Genomic DNA, 25,098 nt, shown 5'->3' on the forward strand with positions numbered 1-25,098 from the left:
CTTTGGCATACCTGCCCATGTCAACAATGTGAGGTGTGTACAGCCTGGGAATTTGAATTTCTGTGTTACTATCCAATACATGCCCATCCACCACCTGGACCTTCACATCTGTACTTTCCACTACACAAAGGATAAACTACTTCTTGTATTGGCATATATATAAGCTTATAAATAAGTGAGGAGAAGATACAATTTCCTAATTTTCAGTCTAAAACTGTGGCTGTTCACACCAGGAAATAAGAAATCCAGTATATCAGCATACATGCATGGTGGCCTTGTCTGTCTCATCCAGGCCTCTGAGCGTCTCTCAGATCTGAGAGGAACAGGCAGATTATCCACATCATTAATTCTCCAATTTGCTGGCTGAAATAGCAGACCGTGCCTCAGCCCGCCGCCCCCTCATAATGGAAACCTGCTCCCTACCTCTCACTGACCAGCGGCCTGGTTAATTAAAACTCTTCTGGAAACCAGGTGTCAACTCACTGATAAACCTATTAAACCCGCTTCTGCCCCGCACACCAAGTAACTCACCCCTCCAGCTGGTTCCCGAGAGGAAAATACTTTTTTCAAAAAGTCAAAAGTCAGAACAAACCATACAAAATCGAACAGTTGTTAAGAAAGTGCTTTATAGCTAGGGATGAAAGCCCCACTCAGTGAGCTGCAACCAATAAAAAAGTCTGAACTAAAACAGTAGGGGTAGACTTCCACCAATGTATCTGCTCTATGATCAGATAATAAGAATAACAAATTTCTCCTCTGATATTATGATGCAGATATTTATTGGAGAACTGATGAATACTCACTTTCACTACACTTTCATACAGTATCAGTTTCCACAGTTTGCATGCTGAGCCATCACAGAATGGATATAAGACCTTATACAAGCTTGATGTGCAAGGTCCTGGTCATTGACATGCATTTACCTGAGTACAAAAAGCATATCTGATTTCATACAACTTCAGTTTAAATCTCAGAATCAAACGGCTATCATCTGACAATGATTTAGCCTCTGGGGCAACGACCAATATCTTCTGGTGTACCCTGCGGATATCCAGAAAAGGAGTAATGGTTATCTGGGCCAGGACTTCGTCTTCAGTCCAAGACAAGAAACACACATGCGGATCCATTTTTCAAAAAGCTAAGAAAAAGCTAAGTCATCGTCAGACCATAGCTGATTGGTTCCACAATTGCATTTCAGCCAATGTGTTCCACTTCTTTGCTTTCCACATGGACTGTTTTACCTGCATGCCACCAAAGCCCACTCAAACATGATTGACTACTCGGACTACAAGCAGACACCAGAACAGCTCCAGTACCAAAATCCTGGTCCCCATATATTTGTTTATAGAGATTACGCTTTGGGGGCGATTCCTGAGTAATTGTTATTTTTTATATATTATATTATTCTTAAATTATATATTTCCATAATCATCTGCTGAATATACTGTAGGTATAGTGTTGATTCTTACATTGCCTTCAAAAATAGTAGCCTACCTGGTTTCCAGTCAGGAGGCTGATCCTCTTCCCAGATGTACAACTCAAGATGGGCATCGTAATTCACTGTCTTTAACAGTTCGTGGCATTTGTTTGTGCCATGTGCCACTTTGACTGATTTTGTGAGATACTTAAAGGTTAGTTCAGAGTGAATGGGGTGAACGGTAGCTGCCTTCACAGCATGCCTTTGGCCACAGAACAAGAGGGAAGAGAGGGAGAGCATCTTGTGTTAGAAATGTAACTGTAATTGAGTGTACAGGAACAGCATTTCAATTTCTTTTATTTGTATGATTGTGTGAATGCAGTCATTCCAAATGCATCCCATTCTCTTAAAGTTTAACCGAGCATTATTGCACTTGTGCCGTAAGTTCTACACTACCATATCCAATTATTTTGTTGACTTAAGTAGAATCTGGGCTGATAGTATATCTCTTTACACTTCAGAATTCTGTCCATCAGATCATGAGCTGACCCAAGCCTTCTCCATACCCTTTTCTTCTCATCATTCTGATACAGTTTTGTCTATTCAAAGAATGCTGTTCCAGAACTATATTTCTTATCTGACTTTTCTGTTCTTCAGGCTTATCAGTGGTATGCACCTTGTGGTGAACCCTCTGTATTTGCTATTCTGAAGTCTTTACTGTAGACTTGGAGAATGATATGCCTACCTCAGAAGAGTGTTCTTCACTTGTCTGAATGGTGTGAAGTGGTCTTTTGGTGTATGTTCAGACCTTTTTGTGTTGCAAAGCTCACCTGTGCTTTCTTTTTTTTCTCAGTGTACCAAACTGTTGATTTGGCCACTCCATGTTCCCACTTTGTCTCTGATGGACTTGTTTTGTTTTTGCATCCTAAGGATGGCCTGTTAAACTTGCATTGAGAGCTCCTCAAATGCCAAACAATTAACTCCAGACCTTTCCTGCTTAATTGATGAATAAATAACAAAAAAATACTCTGCACCCGCAGTTTGTAGTGTCGGCTTTCTGTTTTTTTTCCACACTTAAGCACCCTGATGACATCACTAAAGTTATTTTCTCAGATATAAGTTTCTTCAAAGCCATTTAAGACATTGTACAGCTGTTTCTACAGACTGGGTTGATTTTTAATGTGTAACATTTGTGGATTGCCCCTTTAAAGGTCAGAAACACCGGGCTCTGACTACAACTACTTTTGTCCTTTACAGTGATTCCTGTGTGCTGTAGGTATCAATTAATCAAATGATGTTGATATATATATCGACCAACTGAAGGGTAATCAATTTGTGTAGAACTGATAATCTATAGATTTAACACTACTCTATCCCCCACACCCACACACGTATCATCCCACCTCTGTTTCCATCCCTGTGCTTTTGTTGTTCCACTGGATATCATCTCAAGGTCTGTTAGTGAGGATTACTGTGGCCGTGGTGAAATGCCAAGGCTAGTCCAGGGCAGCCGCCCCCGTCCACGCTCCCTGGTGCCTCGGAAAAGATATTGATCCCATCAGCCATGGACCTTGGCTTTTTTTCCCCATTCAGATTGCTTTTCTCACTCATATTCCTTTTTCCACACAATACTGTGTGCTCTCACTGATGGAGCTCATATTGGACAGGGTCTATGAAATATGACGAGGCACTACAGGAGGTTGCAGGGGTAAAACGGGGTCAGATTCATTTTTTGTCTGTTTTTTCCCTGTGTGGCCCTCAACTGTACAGGGTTTTCAGGGGTTCTCTCGACCACAGTGTTGAGAACAAGACAGAAAATGCTTTCTAATTTCTAATTTGATTTATAATTCTAATCAGTACTTTTAGCTTACACGGTCATTAAATAAACATCTGTGGTGTCAGGGATGGCTGTTCTTTCTCCCTTAGTGCCCATGTACTGTTGACTCTGGCCAAGGATTGCACTGTAGATCCCCTGCATTCAACTTAGACCCGGAAGCATCTTGCCCACCAGCCACCATGCCTGCCTTCACCAGCCAGCCCTCGTGACCTTTATTTCGAAGGCCTTGTCCAAGCGGTTTCCCCAGGGGACTGTGAGCTCAAGCTTGAGGACTCACCTCGAGGATTCAGACACAATTCAGAATTGATATCTGGTCTCAAGGTGGTGAGTCTCTTGCAATTGCCAAGATTCCTAACACAGGTTCAAAGACAAAAATTCACTGTCCAAATACATATAAGCCAAATAGTATGTTTTGCTACGTCTTGTTATTTCACATTGACCAAACGAAAGCTAAAAGAAATATTCCAGTGATTTAGTATTCCACTTCTCTAAAGTTGGGCAACTTGTGAGAGACATAACTTCTTTTAGTCCCTTGCATGGGTGAAGCTCTGAAAACACTGGATCCTACATTTTCCGTAAAGCAACTTGAAGTGATCCGGTAAAGTGATTAGCTGAAGGTCATTGTTGCACCAACCTCTGGAGATGGTGATGGCCTGTTTGAGGGGCAGGGCCACTTGCTCTGCTCAAATCCAGAACTGATGGTTTCTGCAATGACCTTCTGGACTTACCAACGTATTGGCCCTCTCCTACTGCTTTAGAGCGGCTACTCCGGATATGCTGTAGGGTTCCACATTTGGAGCGCAGCAGGCATGCTGGTGTCTCAGCTTTGCCCCATGTGTGGAGATTTGACAGCCTGGAAAGCATGTCAAACACCGTCAAGACAAGGATCTTGATCTGGTGGGCCTCAGCTCAGCCCATGTCACCTTCCTCTCCAGTGCATTGTCCCACCTTGTCCAAGCTTCCCTGCTGCCACATCGCCACATTCCTGCATGACCTCTCCTCCTCTATTGCTACTCTCACCTCCCACTGACCCAGGCAGCTCCTCTCCTTCCCCTTGGCAGTCTGTGAGGTTGGAAAAGATCCCAGCCTCACTCTGCCTTGAGTCACCACTCCCACCAGCTTGTTTGGTGCAGCCTTGACTCTGCCTGATGAACGGCTTCCGTTGCCTTCAATTACCTCCCAGTCCTCAACCTGTTTCCAGCTTTGGCCACCTTCGGGTCAATGGACTTCCTGTACTGCAACACCTCCCTGGTTCCCATCACCTTGAATTTCTCTTCTAAGGATCTAAGTGGCAGTTGCAGCTTGTTATTATGCTCATAGAGTTCAATGCTGCTCAGACTCTGAGGCAGCCCCAATCCTCTTCTGAAGTGAGAACTTATTTTCCTCTCCAAGGCCTCACATGTTGAGACCTTGTGCACCTTGTACGCCAGGTGTGGCCATAGTATTCTGAGTAGAGTGCCATGCTGGTACACCCATATTTTAATGAACTGGTGATGAGTCTCCTGCTTGTTTAAACCTCACTCTCACTTTCTTTCTCAGCTTTCTCTTCTGTGCTGTATACCTGGTGTGTGCAGGTCCAGGCAATAGGAAGTGAGGCAGGTGGTTAGCTAATAGTTGAGTAAGGTGTTTCCTGCAGACCCTGCTCTCACCCAAACAAGACCCAACAGGTTGAAGTGTGGGCTGGAGCAGCTTCAGATGTGTAGTAGCAGGTCAGCTCTTACACTGAGTCACGGCTGATAGGGTTTCTTGGACAAGGGTGTGCTTGTCCAGCTTGTAGTTGTCCTATGTGGACATGAGTGTTGGATTTGAATCTGTATGTCTCTCTTAGTTTTTTCTTTTGGATCAAACTGCATCCATGGTGTTCTAGCTGCTGCTAAGTATAACAGTTTTTACAGTCACTGTCCTGTTGCTGCTGCAATTGTGTATTCATCTTTGCATGTGAGAAAACACTAAATATGGTATAAAATATTAAATATGCAAAATAAAAAAGATCAGTGATTGAACAAGATTTTTGCTAAAACCTCATTTAGTAAATAAGGACACATACATCATTTGGCTTTTCTGTACCAAAAAAGGACAGCAAATCTTTAGTAACAAGTTCCACTGATGCATGACACAGCTTCCCTCATACACCAAGGGCCAGGTGTATACTGTAACCAATATGTACACAAAAACCGTGCATATGCCGTTTTCCCACACAAACTGATATTTATATAAGAAGAATGTGCGGTAAGAATGTGCACACCTCATGTATACGTCACAGGGGTATACACAGTTTTCAGGAGATAAACATGAAAAATAAGATTTGAGGGAAACATTGTTTAGGTTATTTGACAATTTCAGTTTCATTTTTTATATATTTTTTTACTGACATTCAACCCATTATTTATTGATCTTTTCCTTTGACTCTGAATTGTGAAACAGGTTTAATGATTATATAATCTATTGCTCCACATGATGGTAGAAAAGCCATTTGCATATAGACAGATTTTAGGATTGGAAATTTGTGGAAATTAGATTCTGCGATTTGAATATTGCACTTGGCCAGATTGTGATTTCGATAAGATTTAAATTTTCTTTTTACTATCTGTTATGAATGCTATTAATTCATCATTGATCATCCATCTGTCATTTAATAATGATGATTAAGATATTGCCCCGACGATGATGTACAGGTACATGTAATAAATAAGTGGTATGGGTGCTATAAATAGCCACAGCCGTGTTTAATGACAGCTGTTCTGATGCTATTAGAGAACCTTTCCCCATGCAACACAATCAATTAAATTAACATTTTTCTTTTTTACTGTTCTTCCCATTAACGGGTCTAGAAAACTTGGGAGAGCAGACACGCAGCATGCGTTTAAGGGAGGTTCTACATTGATTATGGATAATTGTGTTTCCACAATGATTGAAATTTATAAAACAGAATTAGCTGTATATGTGGCTATATAAATAAGAAATGTAAACATAAGTATATCAAAAACAATATGTTTGCATCTTTCTGTCTCTGTGGGTGTACACAGTTTTGGTCGTGAATAGTGTTGGGCAGTAAGACATTCCTTGTCTTAATATTACAGTAATAATATTACAACATTACTTTTGTTGTCGCCCCATACTGATTAGAAATGCAACTATCCAATGACATCCTTGGATTTATTTTTATAATTGTACCCGTCACCAAGCAGGAAGCTAGGTTGGATGATGGAAACGCTTACATTCAGTGGCTTGAAATATTCCATTACTGTGATTTTAACAAATGAAACTGGCTTTTAATTGTGGACAGCAAGAAACAAAGAACTGATGAAGCTTGTGGCTGATATGTGGTGGATGAAATGTTTGACTCTCCATCTTTCAGACAGATCATTGGGTAAATGCACACAGGCAACAGGAGAGCCCCAGGTATAAAAGAACTTGCAAAATAGACTTTATGTCTCTAAATAAGAGACGTTCTTTAAAAGATTGTGTCTCTGCATCAGTTTGAGCCAGATGTGTTTTTCATCTAGCCTATAACCTCTATGGACTCACAAAAAGCTGTTAGTTTAAACCTTTAGCTGCTCTTACTGGGCGATTACCCTGACACTAACACAGAGGAACACATAAAGTCTGAATTTGTGGGATGTAGCAGAAAAGTAATACAACTGGTACTGTAACTAGATAAGTAATGATATTACTTTTGAAAAGAATAACGTGTAATGAATAATAAATTACAGTTTTTGAGTAACAAGCCCAACGCTGATCATGAATCTATGCTCTAAATTTTATGCATTTGGTCCCAGTTGTCACTTACAGTGCAAGCATTGTGCCTCTGTCTGTGTCTGTATAAAGCCATAATGAGCATTTTCATGAAAAACAGCTACTGTATGTCAGTATGACAAGAAGCCATCACTTTACCAGACAGATGAAGCCAGCTGTGTTACAGATTCTATGTCTGAGAAGAGCATATGACTGATCTTTTTTTTTATTACAGTCCTGTGAAAAAAGAAACATTGAAACCCTTCTCACAATCAGAAAGCCTGTTAATCTGACTGGTGGTCACTTGTGCCAAGTAGCATAGAGCCAGTAAAGTCTGCACATTGCCCTGCGCCAATTTCCTGCCAGACTAGGTGGGTATCCTGACTTGGAGCTGGGGTGGGTGGGGTTTGGCATGGGGGGTACGCTACACTGACCACTAGTGTAGAGAAGGGGGGCTGGGCAGAAGCCAGTCAAGGGAGAAGCTACCCTGAAGAGAGGTGAGAATGGGGAGGGGGTTCAGATTGTTTTGTCTAGAATTCCTCAAGCACAACTACAAAGATGTTGCAGGGGCCAAAAGCGCTTTTGAAAGTTTCCAAAAGGAGAAAATGATTGTTGGATAAACCGTCCCCAATTCGCCACTTTCTCACCACCGCCGGGGGAGGACGACCTTTGACCTCCGGTATCAAAGTACATGGTGACGCCACAGCAGCCACCCAGCCAGCCAGAGCCGGCCCTCTCTGACTGCACCCCCGCCGCCACCACCACCACCACCACCACCACCACCCAACCTCACACACTCCAATTTCACCCCCACTGCTCTGCCCCACTCAACCGCAAGAAAAAGCCTGAAATTCATGTCTTTCTCTTTGGTCTCTCCCGAGCCGTCCCTGTGGCTCAGGAGTCAAGAATTCAATTAGTTAAAAAAAGAGAAGAAAAGAGCGAGGCTGCAACAATGCAGCAATAAGGGGGCAGAATGTGCGTTCCCACACGCTAAATACAGGGCGCTTTCCCTGGGGCCCACAGAGCCAGAGGACCCACACCACAGGAGGCGAGAATAATCACAGCTCCCTCTGAACCCCCTCATTACATACACACACACACACACACACACACACACACACACACACACCTTACATTCCTCACACACACAGATAGCTTCATGCAGACACGCATTACAGGCAGACAATCTGTTAAGGAGAGACACACCTTGCAGACGCCCCGCACTTACTACACACACTGAGGAACACACACACGCGGCACAGAAAGACCTCTCATTACATGCCGGCCTCATACAGGTGTTCTCGGGTCTCAGGTTTACAAGGGAAGAGTGTTTTCATGTATTTGCTTTGCAAGACACACTCCGCCTTATGTTAAAAATGAGACAAACATGTCTGTCTCCAAATGTTCAAAACAACTGATACTTGCACAATACTACTATAATACTATATGATACAGATGTATTCTTTCTTCCATTGTCTTGAGCTGCACATATACACAATGTCACAGAAATATATAGATCACATAAGTATTCAGCTTGTTAAACTTGAGACTTCCATAATGACTACTACTAAAAAATCTACTGTATAGAGTGGGGAAATACAGTTTGTTCTATTAAAATATTATATAAGCTTCTTTAACTGTTCTGATCAACTTATCATTATCGATTAGTCTGTTGAATTTTCAGATTAATGATTTTGTTTGTAAGATGGTGCTGGTGATATTGTTGAAATCAATATTAGTTTTGTCATTCGAGAGAAAATCAACAATTTTGAAAATCAATATATTGTTTAATTCCATAAATAAATGCATACACTAATGTAAAATGGAAACAAAGAAATAAATACATTTGGCCAAATAAATAGAGGGGAAAATGCAATGGGGAAATAATACAAAAATAGATATATTTTAAAAGGGATAAATTAATAAAAGGAAAAACTAAATGGGAAAGTCAATAAATTAATAGAAAGGTAAATAAAAACAGATGCAAGTTAAAACTGAAATGTCAATTTATTAATGTATTTATTTACTAATTATTATTTTTTATTTTGACAGTTGTAATCCTCCATAGTTTTAAATTGATCATTGTAAATTTAAAAATCTTTGTGTTTTTCAACTCAGATAAAAAGAGACATTTGAAGGGGATTTTAGACACTTTTTTGGACTACACAATTGATTGATTAATCTTAAAAATAGTTTTATTTTTATAATTTAAAATTTAAATTCTACAAGAATGCAGCTGTAAGCACATATTCACCCATAATACAATTTCACAAGCCCAAACTCATTTCAGATCAGCTATCCATAAAGCTGGAACCAGATAATGTTTTGTGTTAATTGAATTACCAAATTTATTGTAAATTATTGTGTTCCGATTTACAAGCTTATTCAAATAGAAGTTTTAGGATGTCTTGTGTTAAAGCAGCAGGTCCGATTGTTTCCTTTCCTATGGAACTTATCGATTTGTTGAATAATAATTTGTTTAGCCAGGTTTTACATTTTGAATTGGACAAAAATCACTGTACCCAAAGTGTTAAATTAGACATGTGTATTGATCTAGGCACTGCGGAGCATAAACAGCGTGGGAGTGTGTGATGTGTACCAGCGGCAGTGTTATTCATACAGCACATTATCCTAATGAGCGTCACTCCCACCACATTTTGAGCTGGACAAAGCTCTGTGATCACTGAAGCTCTGCTTCTAGTGCTTCCCAATTTAAAACTTGTCAGTCGCGCTCCTCGCTGACCCCAACCATACAAACACTTGTCACAGAGACCTCCTTTCACTACCTCGCACCAAAAATGTCACCAAATAATTGTGGATTGCGACTTTGTTGTTTTGGCTTAAAAAATGCTGTTTTCTCATTTGCTTCAAATGGCCTTTGGTTTTTCTTTCTAAAGCATCCATTGATTAAACTGCTTGTTCAAAAGAACAAAGTCCAAATAGTTTTGCTGTGCTCTGGTCTTCATGGGGATATAGCTCAGTGCAGGGAAGTGTGTTACCTCCTGATGAAGGCCTTAGGCCATTTCCAAGTATCCATTAATTAGTCTACATTAATCCATCAATAAGTAAAAGTATCCATTAATCCATTATATAGTTGAAATTAATTAATTATGTTGAGTAGGGTTGCAACGGTATGAGATAACCGTCTGAGAAAATTCATGGCATATACCCCAGGGGTGTCAAACTCAATCACACAAGGGGCCAAAAATTAAAACACAGTCAAAGTTGCGGGCCAAACAGGATTAATATTTAGGATGTGTCATTAACTCAAAATAACAATTAGAGTTGTCTCAGTTCACAACTATATTGATCAGGTTTTGGGTTGATAAGTCCCTGATCACACCAAGTAGATCCCTGATACACCCTATTACACACCACCCTCAACACAAAACAAAATGCAAGCACAACCATTAAATTACACACATATTAAACTGTTCTTTTTGGTTGAAATACATTCCATTTTATTTTTAAGTCAGGTTTTAAAAATGCTTTGTTTCTGACCAGATGCCTGACACCGTTTTCCCCTGGTCAGTGTACCAATGTCTGGTTTTGGGTCTTGTGCTGTAGCAATCCGCAAAACAGCGTGGAGGTTGTCATCAGCGATGGGCGATCTGTGCTTGGTTTTGTTCAGATTCATTATTGAAAACATCTGTTTGCACAGATAAGTGCTGCCAAACATGGACAGAACACGGGCAGCATGAAGTCGGAGCTGTGGCTTCAAGTCAGGGGGCAGCAGAGGGTAAAAGTCCTCAATTGCAGTATCCTGGAACTTTGCTCTTAGGCCACTATCGCTTTGAAGCTCTATTAATTCCAAAGTCTGAGTGCTGTGTTCTGAAGTCAGAGAAGTGCCAATCAAACTCTAATTAACCAGCTTACTTTTGTTGCCAACCGAGCGCAGGAAAAAGCACCTGAGACTGACGCTGAGATGCTCTGACAAACGGGAAAGTGGGCAAGATTGTCCTGTTCCACTTGGGACTTCCATAGCTGAAGTTTACGCTGCATAGCTGTGACCATGTCGTGCATCTGCGTGATGACTTTTTTGCGTCCCTGCAGCCTCTGATTCAGTTGGGCGATATGTTCCGTTATGTCACACAGCATGGCAAAGTCACAAAGCCAGGTTGGATCTGACAGTTCTCAGAACTGCTCCGTGCCTACCTCCTGCAAAAGCAGCTGAAACTGGTGGTGATTCAGTGACCGTGGTCATTATGTCATTCATTTCCAGAACTTCTCCACAAAGAGCTTCTTGATGGATAATTCAGTGATATGTTGTCAGAGGCGTGTGGCAGTTACTTTTTTGCAGTTTGTCTTTTAGTAGTCCAACCAAGCCTGTTTTTTCTCCACACATTGCAGGTGCGCCATCGGTAGTTAGCCCCACCAACTTTTCCCAGGGTAATTTATTTTCAGTTACGGATTTCTACGCTGCCTCAAAAATCTCCCTTCCCATTGTCGACCCATGCATGGCAGCTACATCCAAGAGCTCCTCAGTGACAGATAAGTCCGCCTTCACACCTCGGATAAAAATGGACAGCTGCACTGTGTCTGTGTTGTCTGTGCTTTCATCAACAGCTAATGAAAAAGCCTGATAAGTGCGTGTCTCTTCGGCCAGCTGTTTTGTCAGATTTCCAGTGAGTTCCTTAACTCGGTCTGCAATGGTGTTTCTTGACAAACTGAGAAGTCTGTATCTGTATGCTCACACACCTTCAGTATGCACCGCTTCAAAAATGCACCTTCTGAAAAACACAGCGAAGCTCGGGCGATTTCTTCAGCCACAATAAAGTTAGCTTTCACTGCTGCATCATTTTTGGCTGTAGCTTTGGTGAACATTTCCTGCTGCGATTGCAGTCTGACTTTTAATTCTTGGGTGATTTGTTGTTTTTCTTGGAGGCTAAATTTAACATACTTATCTCCGTGTTTGGTGTCAAAATGCCTATGTAAATTGTACTCTTCACCACCGACACTGCCTCATAACACAAAAGACACACCGTTTGTTCTCCTTGAAGCACAAACATATATTTGCTTTCCCACCTTTCATTAAATTGCCTTCCTTCTGCATCAGTTTTTCTCTTCTTGGACATTTTGGGATTAATTGTTTACATCTCCGCTTGTTAGAAAACTGCCTGTTAAACGCTGAAGCGGAAACACTGTGACCTAATGGCGGGAGGCCGTCACATTGCGGGTCACAAAATTGATGGTTAATGTACGCTTTAAATATTTTGGGTTGAACAAATGCTTTATTATAATTTCACAAAATATTATGTCCTATATTAATAACACTAATACGGTACAATTAAATAATTTTATTTTTTTAGACAACACAAGTATGGCAAAATTCTATTTAAAAAATAATAATAATACAGAATAATTAAATATATTTTTTAAATAACAATAATATAGTAGAAGTCAGTACTGTAGCTAAGTAATTGTACATGTGATTTTTGGTTTCCTTACAATTATATACTGCTGCAACCCTAATAGAGAACTGTGTACAAGAATAACCATATGCAGTTGAAGTATGGGCAGACAGATACATGAGTTAGACATTAGTTTCATATTAAGAAAAGCAATTACAAATCGAACTGCAAATACTTGAAACAATGACTTATTTGTCATTCTGCAACTCAAGGTTACACAACAAAGAACAAGTAGTAGAACTATTTGTCTATAGTGCAGAGGATGAGTCAAGTTTTTCTCATTGTTGTTGAAATCAGTTCCTCCAAGCTCAGTTTTATATTTTGTTAAAAAAATCGTTTCCTGACACTATACAGTAAGTACTATATGTATGAGACCAGAGGGTGGAGGGAAAGAGTTTGAAGGTAGAGAAAGAGGCATGCATATATACAATATCAACAGCAGACATAATTGTACAATGGTCTTTCAACTAAGAGAAGAGTGATTTGTCTCTATACAGAAATACATTTTTTGTCAGGTGTTCCACATGGGTCTGAAGTGTACAGCCAGATTCCCAAGTATTTGTACACTCACAGCTATTTCAATTTGACAAAAAATTGACAAGAGTTGTGGGTAGTGACAGTAGGCTGGATACTTTAAAGTGAGAAAAGCATACATTTTGATTTGTCAGAACTTAAAAAAAACATCTGAAATGTATCAAAAGTGGACTGTAATGGCCAGATTAAGAGAGGGTTTTTTCTTGAGATTAAAAATTGAATAATTGTCATTTCATCAAACTTGTCAGGTTATACGTTAAACAATGCAAAACAAAAACCCTTGCTGAAAAATGTATACTCTAAAGAATTAACAAAATAAATGATAGATTAAATAATAAAGAATATGACTTTTCATATACCACAATGCACAGCAGCAGCAGTGAGAGCACGCATCCCTGGGGGGTGCCACTGCTGATTGTTCGGATGCTGGATGTGATGTTTCAATTCAATTCAATTCAATTCAATTCAATTCAATTTTATTTGTATAGTACTAATTCATAACAGAAGTTATCTCAGGACACTTTTCAAATAGAGCAGGTCTAGACCGAACTCTTTATAACATTATTTACAGAGACCCAACAGTACCACCATGAGCAAGACCTTGGCGACAAGGGCAAGGAAAAACTGCCTGTTAAAAGGCAGAAACCTAGGACAGATCCTCCGGCTCTAGGTGGGTGGCTGTCTGTCTCGACCAGGTTGTTGCTGGACGATATAGCTAAAAAATGTATCAAGATATAATGTTTGATTTCAGTCGATACCGATAGTTAGTCAATCATTTTTAATGACCTATTTTTAACTCAACTTTATTTATATAGCAACACTCATACAAACGTGCTTCCTGATGTGCTTTACATTAACTGAAACTCAAGCAACAGATAAAAACAAAATTAACAACAATAAATAGAATTGGGTAAGGCTGAAGGTCAATACAATAGAAACAATAAAATATAACACATAAAAAAAATAAAAGTCATCAGGAAATGAACACCAGGTAGTTAAATAATGTAAAAACCAGGTTGTAGGGACCAGGTAAGAAAGGTTGAATTCAACTACTTCATTTTGAATGTTACCACCTTACTTTGAATTTACCCATTTTATGCAGAAGGCATACAGGTAATCGTCGTGGACTGCCTGTGGATTGTTTCTTGAGATGTAACAGATGTAGGTGGTGACTGACGTCATATTGTATGCTCCATTATCAAGTTATATGATAGGCTGTTTATGAGCCCAGGCCCATTTTCCCCAGCCCACCTGCTGACTGTCAGGAAGTTGGCGATCCACTGAGGTGGAGGCCGGCACAGTGAGCTAACGACAACAACAGGAATCTCAGTCTTGTTAGTTAGAATGCAGGTGGAAATAATGGAAATGAGTGTTTTCATGAAATGATTGTGTATATCTGAATGTCAATCCATTTGTGCTAAAAAAGGATCTGTTGGATTTGTCTAGACCTGCAGCATCTGGTGATGTAGAGCAGGGCTGTCAAATGTGGGGCCTACAGGCCAGAGTTGACGTCCCATAAGTTTTGAATTTGGCCCACCAGATGTTTCTGGTAAAAAGAAATGTGAAATTAATGAAAAATATATATAATGTAAATAGCTGTTTATGCAGTTTTATTTAATTTTAATTTTATTTTTACAATATAATAAATGTTTTGCTTTTGGCCCGTGGCCCACCATAAAGTTTTAGCCCTGGGGCAGCCCTGATGTAGAGACTTGCCAATTTTGATGAGTTGAAAATGTAAGTGTTAAACACAGGATATCACAATTAAACAGATTAAAGGAGTGAAATCACTAACTCCGGTTAGTGTAATACAATCAAGTAATGTATCAGTCTATTGAAGATTGCTCTCTCTGTCAATGTATTACACCACTTAACTCACAGTTAGCAGGTGATCTCGTAATGTGATATTTTTATATTGTTGAGCAGTATGTTGCATTAATGTGACAGTCTTCATGATCATTTAAAGCTGCAGTAGGTCGTTTTTATAAAAATTGTTTGTCATATTTGCTGAAACTTTCACTATGGCATTTGCGAGAATCCACCAGGCCTGGATGAAAACAACCAATAAGAGCAAAGAAAGATAGTTGATTGGCGTCAAATACAGACCATTATCCAGTACTATGGCCTCTGTTCACCAAAAGCTACATATTCTTGCTTTAACAGATTTATTGTATTTATACTTACAAACTTTATATTGCATTTTATCTAGTTATTAGATTCCAGACTCAGCTAGCTAACATTAGCGTGTTGTTGTGTCTGGTGTGTGTGCCTGGTGTGGACGCTTGTGTTGGGTCCCGGTCTGTTCCAGCCGGATGAACAGAGCAGAGGGGCCGGCCGAGGAATGTCCTGGTGACCCTACACACAGGAGACACAAACAGAAGCCAAAAGGACTGCAGGGGGGGTGGGGATGGGACAACAGGGTCTGGGCATACGTGTGTGTGTGTGTGTCCATGCATAACAGCGTGAATTTGTGAGAAAGAAAGAACATGTTTATGTGCATGCATATGTTTGCCCATGCATATCGCTCTGTAAGAAAAGGCTGGAGAGAGCAAGGGAGAGGAGGCTAGGAGTGAAAGAGAGAGTGAGAGAGGTGTGTGTGTGTGTGTGTGTGTGTGTGTGTGTGTGTGTGTGTGTGTGTGTGTGTGTGTGTGTGTGTGTGTGTGTGTCAGCAGGGGTCAGCACTTGCACCCTCTGGCCATTGTCTCCCTCCCTGACCGATATAAAAGCATCATAACCCTTTGAGCTCAGACATATTTAGAAAGCAGATAAAAGCACTTTTTACAAACTAGATACACGTCAGGCACAAAGCCTGGGGTCAAGCGCAACAAATTAACAACCCTCTTTCTGATGGGAGGGGGGAGTGGGGGGGTGGGGGGGGGGATGGCTGGGCAAAGCTAAAACCGCCCCTGGAGTCCAGCGCCAAATGCCTCCACATTCCCAGAGCAGGGATGTGGGCTGTTCTCTTGCATTCATGTGTAATTGGTCCTAGGGGCAGAGGCTGAGATAAATACTGACTTACTTTTTGTGTTTGTATTATGTCCTCTTAATAGAAAGACTTGTTTGGAATTCCTAATTCCAACAAAAGTCAAGACGGCCATTATGAAAGGCAAGAATACAATTAATTCAGTCAGTGTCACAAGTGCCACCATAACCAGGTTCCACGCACTGAAATTCCAACCTTTTCACTTTTGAGCTGTTAGGTATTACATTTGGCAAATATATGCCATGTACTTATAATGAGATGAGATTAAGTACAGTGGTCAACCAATATGGGTTTTTCAATGGCCGATACCAATATTTAGAGAGCAGTGCTGCTGATGGCCCATATATACACACATAAAAAGTAATTGAGTGGACCTATTACCACCATATAATTAAATTGCAACATAAACCCTTTAAGTGGCAAACATTATTTCGATAAGTTGTGTTGACCTAAATAATGTGGAAAAACTAGTTGAAACAAAAACATTTTTTTAATGGTTAGTTAAGTTCAAAAAGATTTTTGATTAAGCAGGTTTTCCCAGTAATTTTAAGTCACACAAATTACTTTTTACTAGGTATTTTGTTTTCATAGTACTAATAAAAATTACAAAATTAAGTCAGTGTTACTTGGAATTACTAAAGCTACTTGATCAAGAATGTTTTTACTTAAGATCAGTTTAATTTTTTTTTTTTTTATGAAATAACTTTACGGTGTAGCCTAATCAACCAAAAAAGTTGTTTTTATGCTACCAATTATTCAGTAAGTGATCATTTAAAATACCTTTGATTGTAAATAAAAATATTATTCCCTGAATTCCTCTGTTCCATTCTATAGGAAATTCAGGTATATGTTTACAGCAGGATGTATGAAAGTTATAGTACAGGGCTTGAAACCAACTTTTTTACCACCTTCCCAAAACTCACAAAGGGGAGCGCTAGCATCGTACCACAACATTGACAAGGCTACCTGCACACGAGTCTGAATCCATTTTTTTTTCATCAAGATAAATCTATGAAAGCAATAATGGATTTTTTCTTCTTTATTCTCTCTTTAACTGGGTTATCTGTCATGTTAAACTTAACTAAATTAGTTTGAGCAATTTGCTCAAACTAATTTACTTTGTAAACTGTGTTGCTCATTTACTACTATTTTCTCACATTTTATATAATAAATCAGCTGTGTCAAACTCAATCATTGAAGGGGCCATGTTAAAAAGTAAAAATGTATTTGCAGGCCAGACAAGCTGGGCATAGTCAGAACTTTCTTTTCTGCGGGTGGCCAGGTTAGATCCTGTGATTCTATTGGAGAGACAAATAACTACTGCAGATACACAGAAAATTAAAGAATAATTAACCACCTTTGTAGAATCCCATCATACAAATTCAGGTATCTAAAGGTAAACATTCTGTTTTTACTCTTTCTGTAACAAATTGTTGGTAGGGGGGTCTTAGGGCATGCTTTTATTTTGGAAAATAACCTTTTAAATGCTCATCTCTAGTTACTTTTAAAGGACCAGTGTGTAGTTTTTTTTGTCATGTTGAACCGCCATGTTTCTACAGTAGCCCAGAACGGACAAACCAAACACTGTAGCTGTAGATAGTGCCTTTCTTCCTGTGTCAGTCCAAAGACATGAAGATTAGGTTAATGGGCAAATCTAAATTGACCGTATAATGCATGCGTGAATGTTTGTCTGTCTGAGTCAGCCCTGTAAAATAACCGGTCCAAGATGTACTCCAGCCCGCTGCTGTTTCATACACGATATTCACATTAGTGAAGCTGAAATCAGAGAATTTGGATGTTTTTCTCAAAATGTTTAATAGATTATCAAAGTAGTTAGTAATTAATGTAATAGCTGACAATTAATTAATAATAGTAAGAATATAGTAAATATTGCAGCTCTAATTGCAAATTGATGATTTGTTTGTATATCACACAGCTGAAGAAACCATGGCTTTCATTTGGCTATATCTGAGCCCTCTGTACAGCATGACTGTTTAATATCATGCATTGTCAAGTGCACAAAAGGTTCACACAAATGAATTGATTTGCCAATGACTTAAGTTATTTATTTGATGATATAATGATTTAGGAATGCAGATTTTGGTAATGTAATACCTCTTTAACACCCAGGGGAGAGTGATATGAACAAAAGTTTGTTATCTGAACCAGAACAAACTCTGGCATTGCTTCTTCTGTTGTGGTGCAGTGCGATTACCAGTTCGGACAGGCACTTTTTATGTCTTTGATTGTGTAAAAACCTTCATTTTCACATTACAGATGATAATCAAAAGCACTACATTGTCAGTCTGTCATTAATACTGCCGTTATACTGCATACAGTTTTTTTTCCCCCATTAGCACACAGCTCTCAGCATTATTAGTATTAATTCATTACACTGCTGTTATATATTGTAGTGTACATATTTTTACATTTTCTATATGTTGTTATATACTGTAGTATAATGTACATATTTTTTACACACGTTTTCTGTTTTTCTGTTGTCTATATATATATATCCGGTTTTGGCTTAGGATTTTGGAATGACTGGAAAGATTCTGGCTCACTCTTGTCCCCTTGTTCAAAATAAATGTAATAAAATAGACTTAATGCTGGAGAGCTGGACAGCTTTTTTATGTACAGTCATGAGAGGACATTCACGATCAAAATAATGGAATAATGTTTTTTATGGTGATACGTGTTACTATTTTACATTGTCTCATCCCTAATCTGCAGAGTAAACTCCAACAGACTTGTGGGCACTGAGGGGTCCTTGTCCTGTAGATGATGTTATTGTTGTGTACTGAACTGGGATCAAAGGATGGTGGCAGTCTGGACAGCAGCAGTAAGTCGGCGGCGGTTTTGGGAAAGTGTGGTGCTCTGTGTGCGGTCAGCGTGTTGATTTGGAGCTAACAATGTTGGTACTGTTGGACTCAACCCCCAGCAGGGGCTCTCACACTTTTGTGTGTGTGTGTGTGTGTGTGTGTGTGTGTGTGTGTGTGTGTGTGTGTGTGTGTGTGTGTGTGTGTGTGTTATTGCTGAACACGTCTGTGCTTCAGCCTACATGAAAGAGTGTGTGTTTGCATGCATGAGAATGTGTGTAGACGTGTAGATGTGTTTCTTCATATCTGTGTGTGTGTGTGTGTGTGTGTGTGTGTGTGTGTGTGTGTGTGTGTGTGTTTGTTTGTGTATCAGTGTGGCTGGGTTCCCATTGAGGTTAGTTTGTGTGACCCTGCCACACAGGCCCTTAGATAATACAGCCAGCTGATGAGGTTACCCAAACGGCAGCGGAGGCCCAGCATGCTGCTAATGATGAGGAGGAGTGGGGGGGGCGGGGGGCACAGATTGGGGCAGAGGAGGGTGACTCCGTTTGGTCAGAGATATGACTGTTGGTGTGCGTATATGTGTGCGTTTAGGGGGGACACCTGCCCCACATTAGGCGAGAGAGGCTCTGACCTTAGCAGCTATAATATCAGTGCAAGCTCTGACCTCAGATCAGGCTTGGTTGGTGCTTCAGAGGGGTGAGAGAAGGGGGGGAGTCGCTCTTTCATTGTACGGCCGGTGTCCCCTGTCCTGCCTCTGCCAGCCCCACGGCCCAGTGAGGGGTGAGTAATGTGAGTAATGGAGAGTAATAGGGTCCAGATAGTGAGTGTGACCGTAACCCTATTGTATCCTGTGTCAGCTGGGTCAGAGGTCACCCACCACGCATACTGGTCCTGGCCCCGCCCGACCCATTTGGACCATAAATAAGTTTACCCAACACTAATTACCGGGGGCCTGCCAATGGGCCACACTGCTTAATGGGCCTGACAGGCAGCTGTCAGGCCCATTAAGCTGCCCCCCCCAGCCCTGTCCTGTCCTGCCACCCCTTTAACCCACCCCCCACACCAAACACACCCCACTCCTCACGATATTCCAAAACATATTGTTCATGATAATAACAGTATGACTTTTATTATGCTAAAAAATGGCAATACTCCAACTCGTTGACGTAATGACGGTGCATCATACTGACTAGTACCTCTGTAGTCCCTGCTCAGAATTTTGTGTCCCTTATTATAAAGTGTTTCCTGATTTTTTTTTTAATGGTAAATAGTAAATGGATTGTACTTATAATGCTACTTTCTAGTCTTCTGACCACTCAAAGCTTCTGATTGTATCAGATCATATTACATTGTAGATGTTCAAATTAGTGTTTGATAGGGATAGGGAAGAGACACAGGAAATGGTGAGAGAGAGATAGGGGGATTACATGCAGCAAAGGGCTGCAGGCAAGGACTCAGCCCCACTACTTGCGGTGCGAACTCCACCAGGTGAACTACTGGGGTGCTCCAAATTTCCATTTTTTCTGAACTGACTTTAAGGACTGCCTGTCCACGTTCATCATTACTTTTTGAACTTTCTAATGAAATTCATTGCCAGTGCTTTAGCTTCGTCTCAGGACCGTAGCACAGTTTCCACACATAGAAGATACAGTGTGACAACAGAACAGTGGCACTGGTTGTCTTGTTTGAGTAGTTAAAAGAAGGTACAGTCTCGTATCACATTCTGACAGCGTTCCTGACCTATGCTCCACCACAGCTGGAGCTAATAGCTTCCTTCCCTTCACTGTGGTCTACAGGCAGGGAGTTAACCTTGGGGTCAACAGAAATGTGGTTGCTGGTTTGAATATACGTACAGTCAGTCTCTGAAACCATCTCTGGAATTTTCTTAGCCATACACATCTCCATAAAGACATCTGGTTCATCTGCAGCCTGCAAATGACTTGTTAGCATTGTTGTCTATACCCTTAAGAATAACAAAAGTATTCATCCTTGACAGATCAGCGGGAGAATATTCTAAAACCAGTGCTGTCATCTTGGTAAGCCAATGAAATAATGAGACAGATACTAAGATTTGGACGCTTACTACCTAAAAATGTCCAAAACCAGTGTGTTGCCCAGTTTAACCCAGCATTTTGTGTATTAGTGCTGAAATAATGTCAGTTAATGTCAGTTGGGTCAGAAAAATGAAAGGAAAGATAATTCTGATCATTTTAAGTCATTTATCTGGTAAAAAATACCAAACATTTAGTGGTCTTATCCTCTAAGATTTGAGCATTTCTTGCTGTTTGTTTTTTGGTTTATCGTATATGTTAAATCTGCTAAATAATCAACTGGTTTTCAGGTTAATTTAAAAACATTTAGTTGCAGCTCCGATATAGCAGTGGGCTTCATTGCATTGGTTAAGGTAAAAAGTGGAGAACCAAGAGAGATTTTTGTCGCTCTGTGGTGAACAATGATTTCTGATACTCAGCAGGATCATCTTCACTAATGAACACCACTTTTATGATTTGTGAAGCGTAAACGTGATGGGCAAAAGGAAACAGCTAACATTAGGCTATAAATGAACTACGCTACTTCACCAGCACTAAACTTCCAACTTGTAATGAAATCTTCAAGTTGTAAAGTTAGAAGTAAGTTAGAACAGTTTGCAAGAGCTGTAGCGAGGCTGTAAAGGCGGACTAATGAGTAGATCAGTCTCTGTGTTTTAATGTCACAGACAACCTCTCTAGTCTCATTTAGACACTTGTTAGCAGCCAGCGTTTTTAAGAGACGTAAACGATTCAGCATTCACAGGCGGGGTACTCGCTGATATGTCTTATATGGTAGAACAAACTGAGAATCTCTTATGTTTATGTTAACCACAAACCTCATTTTCAGACATCTAACCAAAAACCCATTGACTTTGAGGAGAGGGAACCTAAAATGCTAACTCAGTTCTGGGTTTTAGGATTTAGGGTTCTCCCGTTGCCACTGTTTCTAGATCTCCATCTACAGTATTCTCATCCAGCCAGCAGCATTTGTCACCAACTATCTCTGTGTGTGAAACAGGCGGGTCCTCCCCCCTGTCCGTCAACCCTGTAGGAGGGCACTAAGCCCTGAGACTCAGGCCCGGCCCAACAGAAAGCCCCCCTACCACCAGCACCCCTGGTCACCACCCCACCCTCTACATAGCTTCTAACACCCAAACACACCTCGTCAGCCCGCTCCCACAGCGCTCCTCCCCTCTCCTTTCACCGCTCCCCCCACCTCTCCACATGCATGGCATTCACTGTGCATACCTAGGCTGCTAATTCCAACCTGCCACTCCAATCAAAGGATCACGACTGTTGTAGTTTTCTTCTCTTTTCTTCTGCTGGGAAACAATGTGTGGTGGATGGAGGCAGGGTTAAAGGGGCGTGTGTGTGCTGCTATGTGACAGCAAGGAGAATCTGGATCTTTTTTTAACATTTATTTGGCTTTGTCATGATAATTTGCTAAGAGAAGGACAGACTGTAGTCTAGTATTATTTTTGTATAATAGTTTATGGAACTCTATCCTGTTCCCAGAGTGTGTATTCTGTGTCTGCTGCAGAGCAACAGTGAAGTACATGTTTGCTGTGCTCTCATCCTTCCACTTTCATGGGAAGAGTTGACAACAGCCACAGATGTGACTACATTTTGGCCAAGTTGTCCTCTAGAACAGTGATTCCCAACCAGGGGTACTTGTACCCCAGGGGGTACTTCTGCAGTTGACTCTCCAAACCCTTGTGTGCACTGGTGCAACGTACCACGTTTGGAAAGAAGACAGTTAACAGTTGGCCAAGATGGTAAATCAGTTGTTGGTGATGGTTTATTGATTGGTGGTAAATTAGGCTTTGTTCTGTTTATTTTTATACCACCACTGTTTTTCTGTACTATATAAATATGTCAAATCTGAGTTTGTGGCACGTAGGGAGTTTAAGGGCGTTTTCACACCTAAAAGTCCGGACCAAGGTCCGGACCAAGGTTCACATTTGCTTACATTGTATACATTTGATCCTGTTATTTTCGGTTTCACATAGTAATTTTGCTAGCGCACTAAAGAACTTTCCATGACATACCTACAGCGTGTTGTCACCACGTACCGGTGTTGCGTCTCCCTTTGATCGGTGAGTAGACGGGCGTGTGTTTGACGTTGTTGTGTGGTCATTTTGGTGGGTAGTCTTTTCCGTATGAATGAAAATGAATGAGCAAATCCCGATTGCGTTATTATGGTATTACTACCAACATAAGCATATAATCTCCTCCTCTCCCCACGTACTTCCACGACTCATTTTTGCTTGTTCTGGCGGGGGTTTTATTCCGTTTTTTTTCTTCTTCTTCTATGGTACGTATGGTAACTTCCTGTAATTGGTCCGAAAGTCCGAACCATCCAAAAAGTGTTTTCATACTGTAAACGAACCGAACCATGGTTCAGTTTGATCCGGACCGAGACCACCTCTTTAGTTCGGACCAAATTTTGGTCTTTTGTTCCGGACTGTGGTCGGTGGCACCTTTCTCAATTCCTACAGTTTTACAAATGAGGTATGTGTGAAAACGCCCTTAGTGCCAGCCAAGTGTGAACCTATTGTGACGTCGCCCAGTGGTGACGTACGACAACGAGTTGAGCTGCACTTATTGGATGTGCAGTTACTATTCATCTGCCGCAGGAAACAATGGCTCTCCTGGTCACACACATAATAGTGCACGCAGTAACAGAATCTGGATTCATATCTGATCAGCACTGCCTAGTTTGACAGTTTGATCTGAGTTTGGTGTGTTGAGCTGGATGGACTCACTGAGAATGAGCTGTCAATCACATGGTAGCCCCGCCCTAAAGCATACCCTGCTTTATGGTCTGTTTTATTCTAAATGGGACCATCAGTTACTAAATGAACATCATGCTGTATGGAAGAAGACTGAAACTAGAGACTGAGACCAGAAACTCATTAGGAAACTGTTTACTGAGACAATAAATCAAGTCATAAGTAGACTCCTTTCCCTATAAGAATCAGTACTATCAGAGTTTATTTTTCACAGCCAATGGAGCTGCCTCCTGCTGGCCATTAGACAGACACTTCCGCGTTGGCTTCACAGACCTGGAAGCTCTGTCCACTATATAAACTGTCAGTGATGCCAGCTCTAATATATTGACTGTTATATGTGTTAGTCAAGAGTTTTAGTTCAGCTGATTTAATTACACCCCCCCCTCCCTCTCTCTCCCTCTCTCTCTCTCTCTCTCTCTCTCTCTCTCTCTCTCTCTCTCTCTCTCTCTCTGTTTACAGCTCCTTTGTAACAGGCACTGCATGCTGTGAGAACCTCTCTCCTCTTCGAATCTGGGATGTTAAACGGTAAGTCACTACAGCATCACCGTACATTGTTGTAACACAGAAAATCTTGTTCTCTATACATCAGATGTTTTGTCATCCCATGTGCTACTGCTGAATGATACATAGTTCTGTACACACACACAGACACACACATGGTCAAAGTCAAGGTCTAGTAGGGCTTTCTTTAAATAACATTAAAGACATTGTTTCCCATATATGTGCTCAAAATTTTTAACGATACTAAAAAGTTCCATAAAACAGATGCAGCTGCTCTATTTACTGTTTTTTTTACCTGGCAATAAGCAACGCACAGCAAATCAAATCTACTGTAAACAGTGATGTAGCTATACCATTTTGCTTATTATATACTGGCCTTGTAATCCAAATGACAGAAATTGTGGAAATTGCATGAGATGGCAGATGATGATATCATTGTTGAATGTTGCAGCTGGCAAAGGTAGAGCTAATTTAGATGTTTTTTTAATACTGCTGTGTAGCTTAATTTATTATACTACATCATCATGTAATAGTTGATTTATATTTTGTAATGATAATGTGCAACTATTTGTTAATCCATAAATAGTAACTGAAGGTATTAAATAAAAAGAGTAAAAGTGAAGTGAAAGTATAAAGTAGCATAAAATGGAAATACTCAAAAAGGACAAGTACCTTAGAAATTGTACTTGCATACAGCACTTGAGTAAATGTACTTAGTTACACTCCACCACTGGTTATTCTAAATTTTGACACAAAGTTTCTTTAATTTTACTGCAAATGTACATCGCTTCCAAATACTGGTTACCGTTTCCTTGACTACTAATAATCTGTATCTGTATCTGCTTTGAAAAACCATATCAGCGGATCCTTAGCCAACATATCTGTAATGTTACTGTAAAACACTAAAGTGTAACAGCACCAAAGTACAAGATACTCTTGTTCTCACTGTCTCATCTGGCTGGCTTCGTTGTAGACTGACCCTGCTCTTCCTCCTCCTCTTCCTCCTCTCTCATTTCAACCACACCTTGTCTCAGTA

The 25,098-nt window shown here is 40.4% G+C and overlaps 1 protein-coding gene across 1 annotated transcript in view; it reads left to right on the forward strand.

Moving 5' to 3' along the window:
• The window catches only part of fbxw4 (F-box and WD repeat domain containing 4), a 52,703-nt gene that overhangs the window by 11,221 nt on the left and 16,384 nt on the right, over positions 1–25,098 (forward strand). Inside the window, exon 6 of the mRNA XM_051424103.1 lies at positions 24,021–24,086. Coding sequence (XP_051280063.1) covers positions 24,021–24,086 — 66 coding nt within the window. The remainder of the gene's footprint in view (positions 1–24,020; positions 24,087–25,098) is intronic.

The sequence above is a fragment of the Dicentrarchus labrax genome, unplaced genomic scaffold (genome assembly GCF_905237075.1).
Source record: "Dicentrarchus labrax unplaced genomic scaffold, dlabrax2021, whole genome shotgun sequence".
NCBI classification, from domain to species: Eukaryota; Metazoa; Chordata; class Actinopteri; family Moronidae; genus Dicentrarchus; species Dicentrarchus labrax.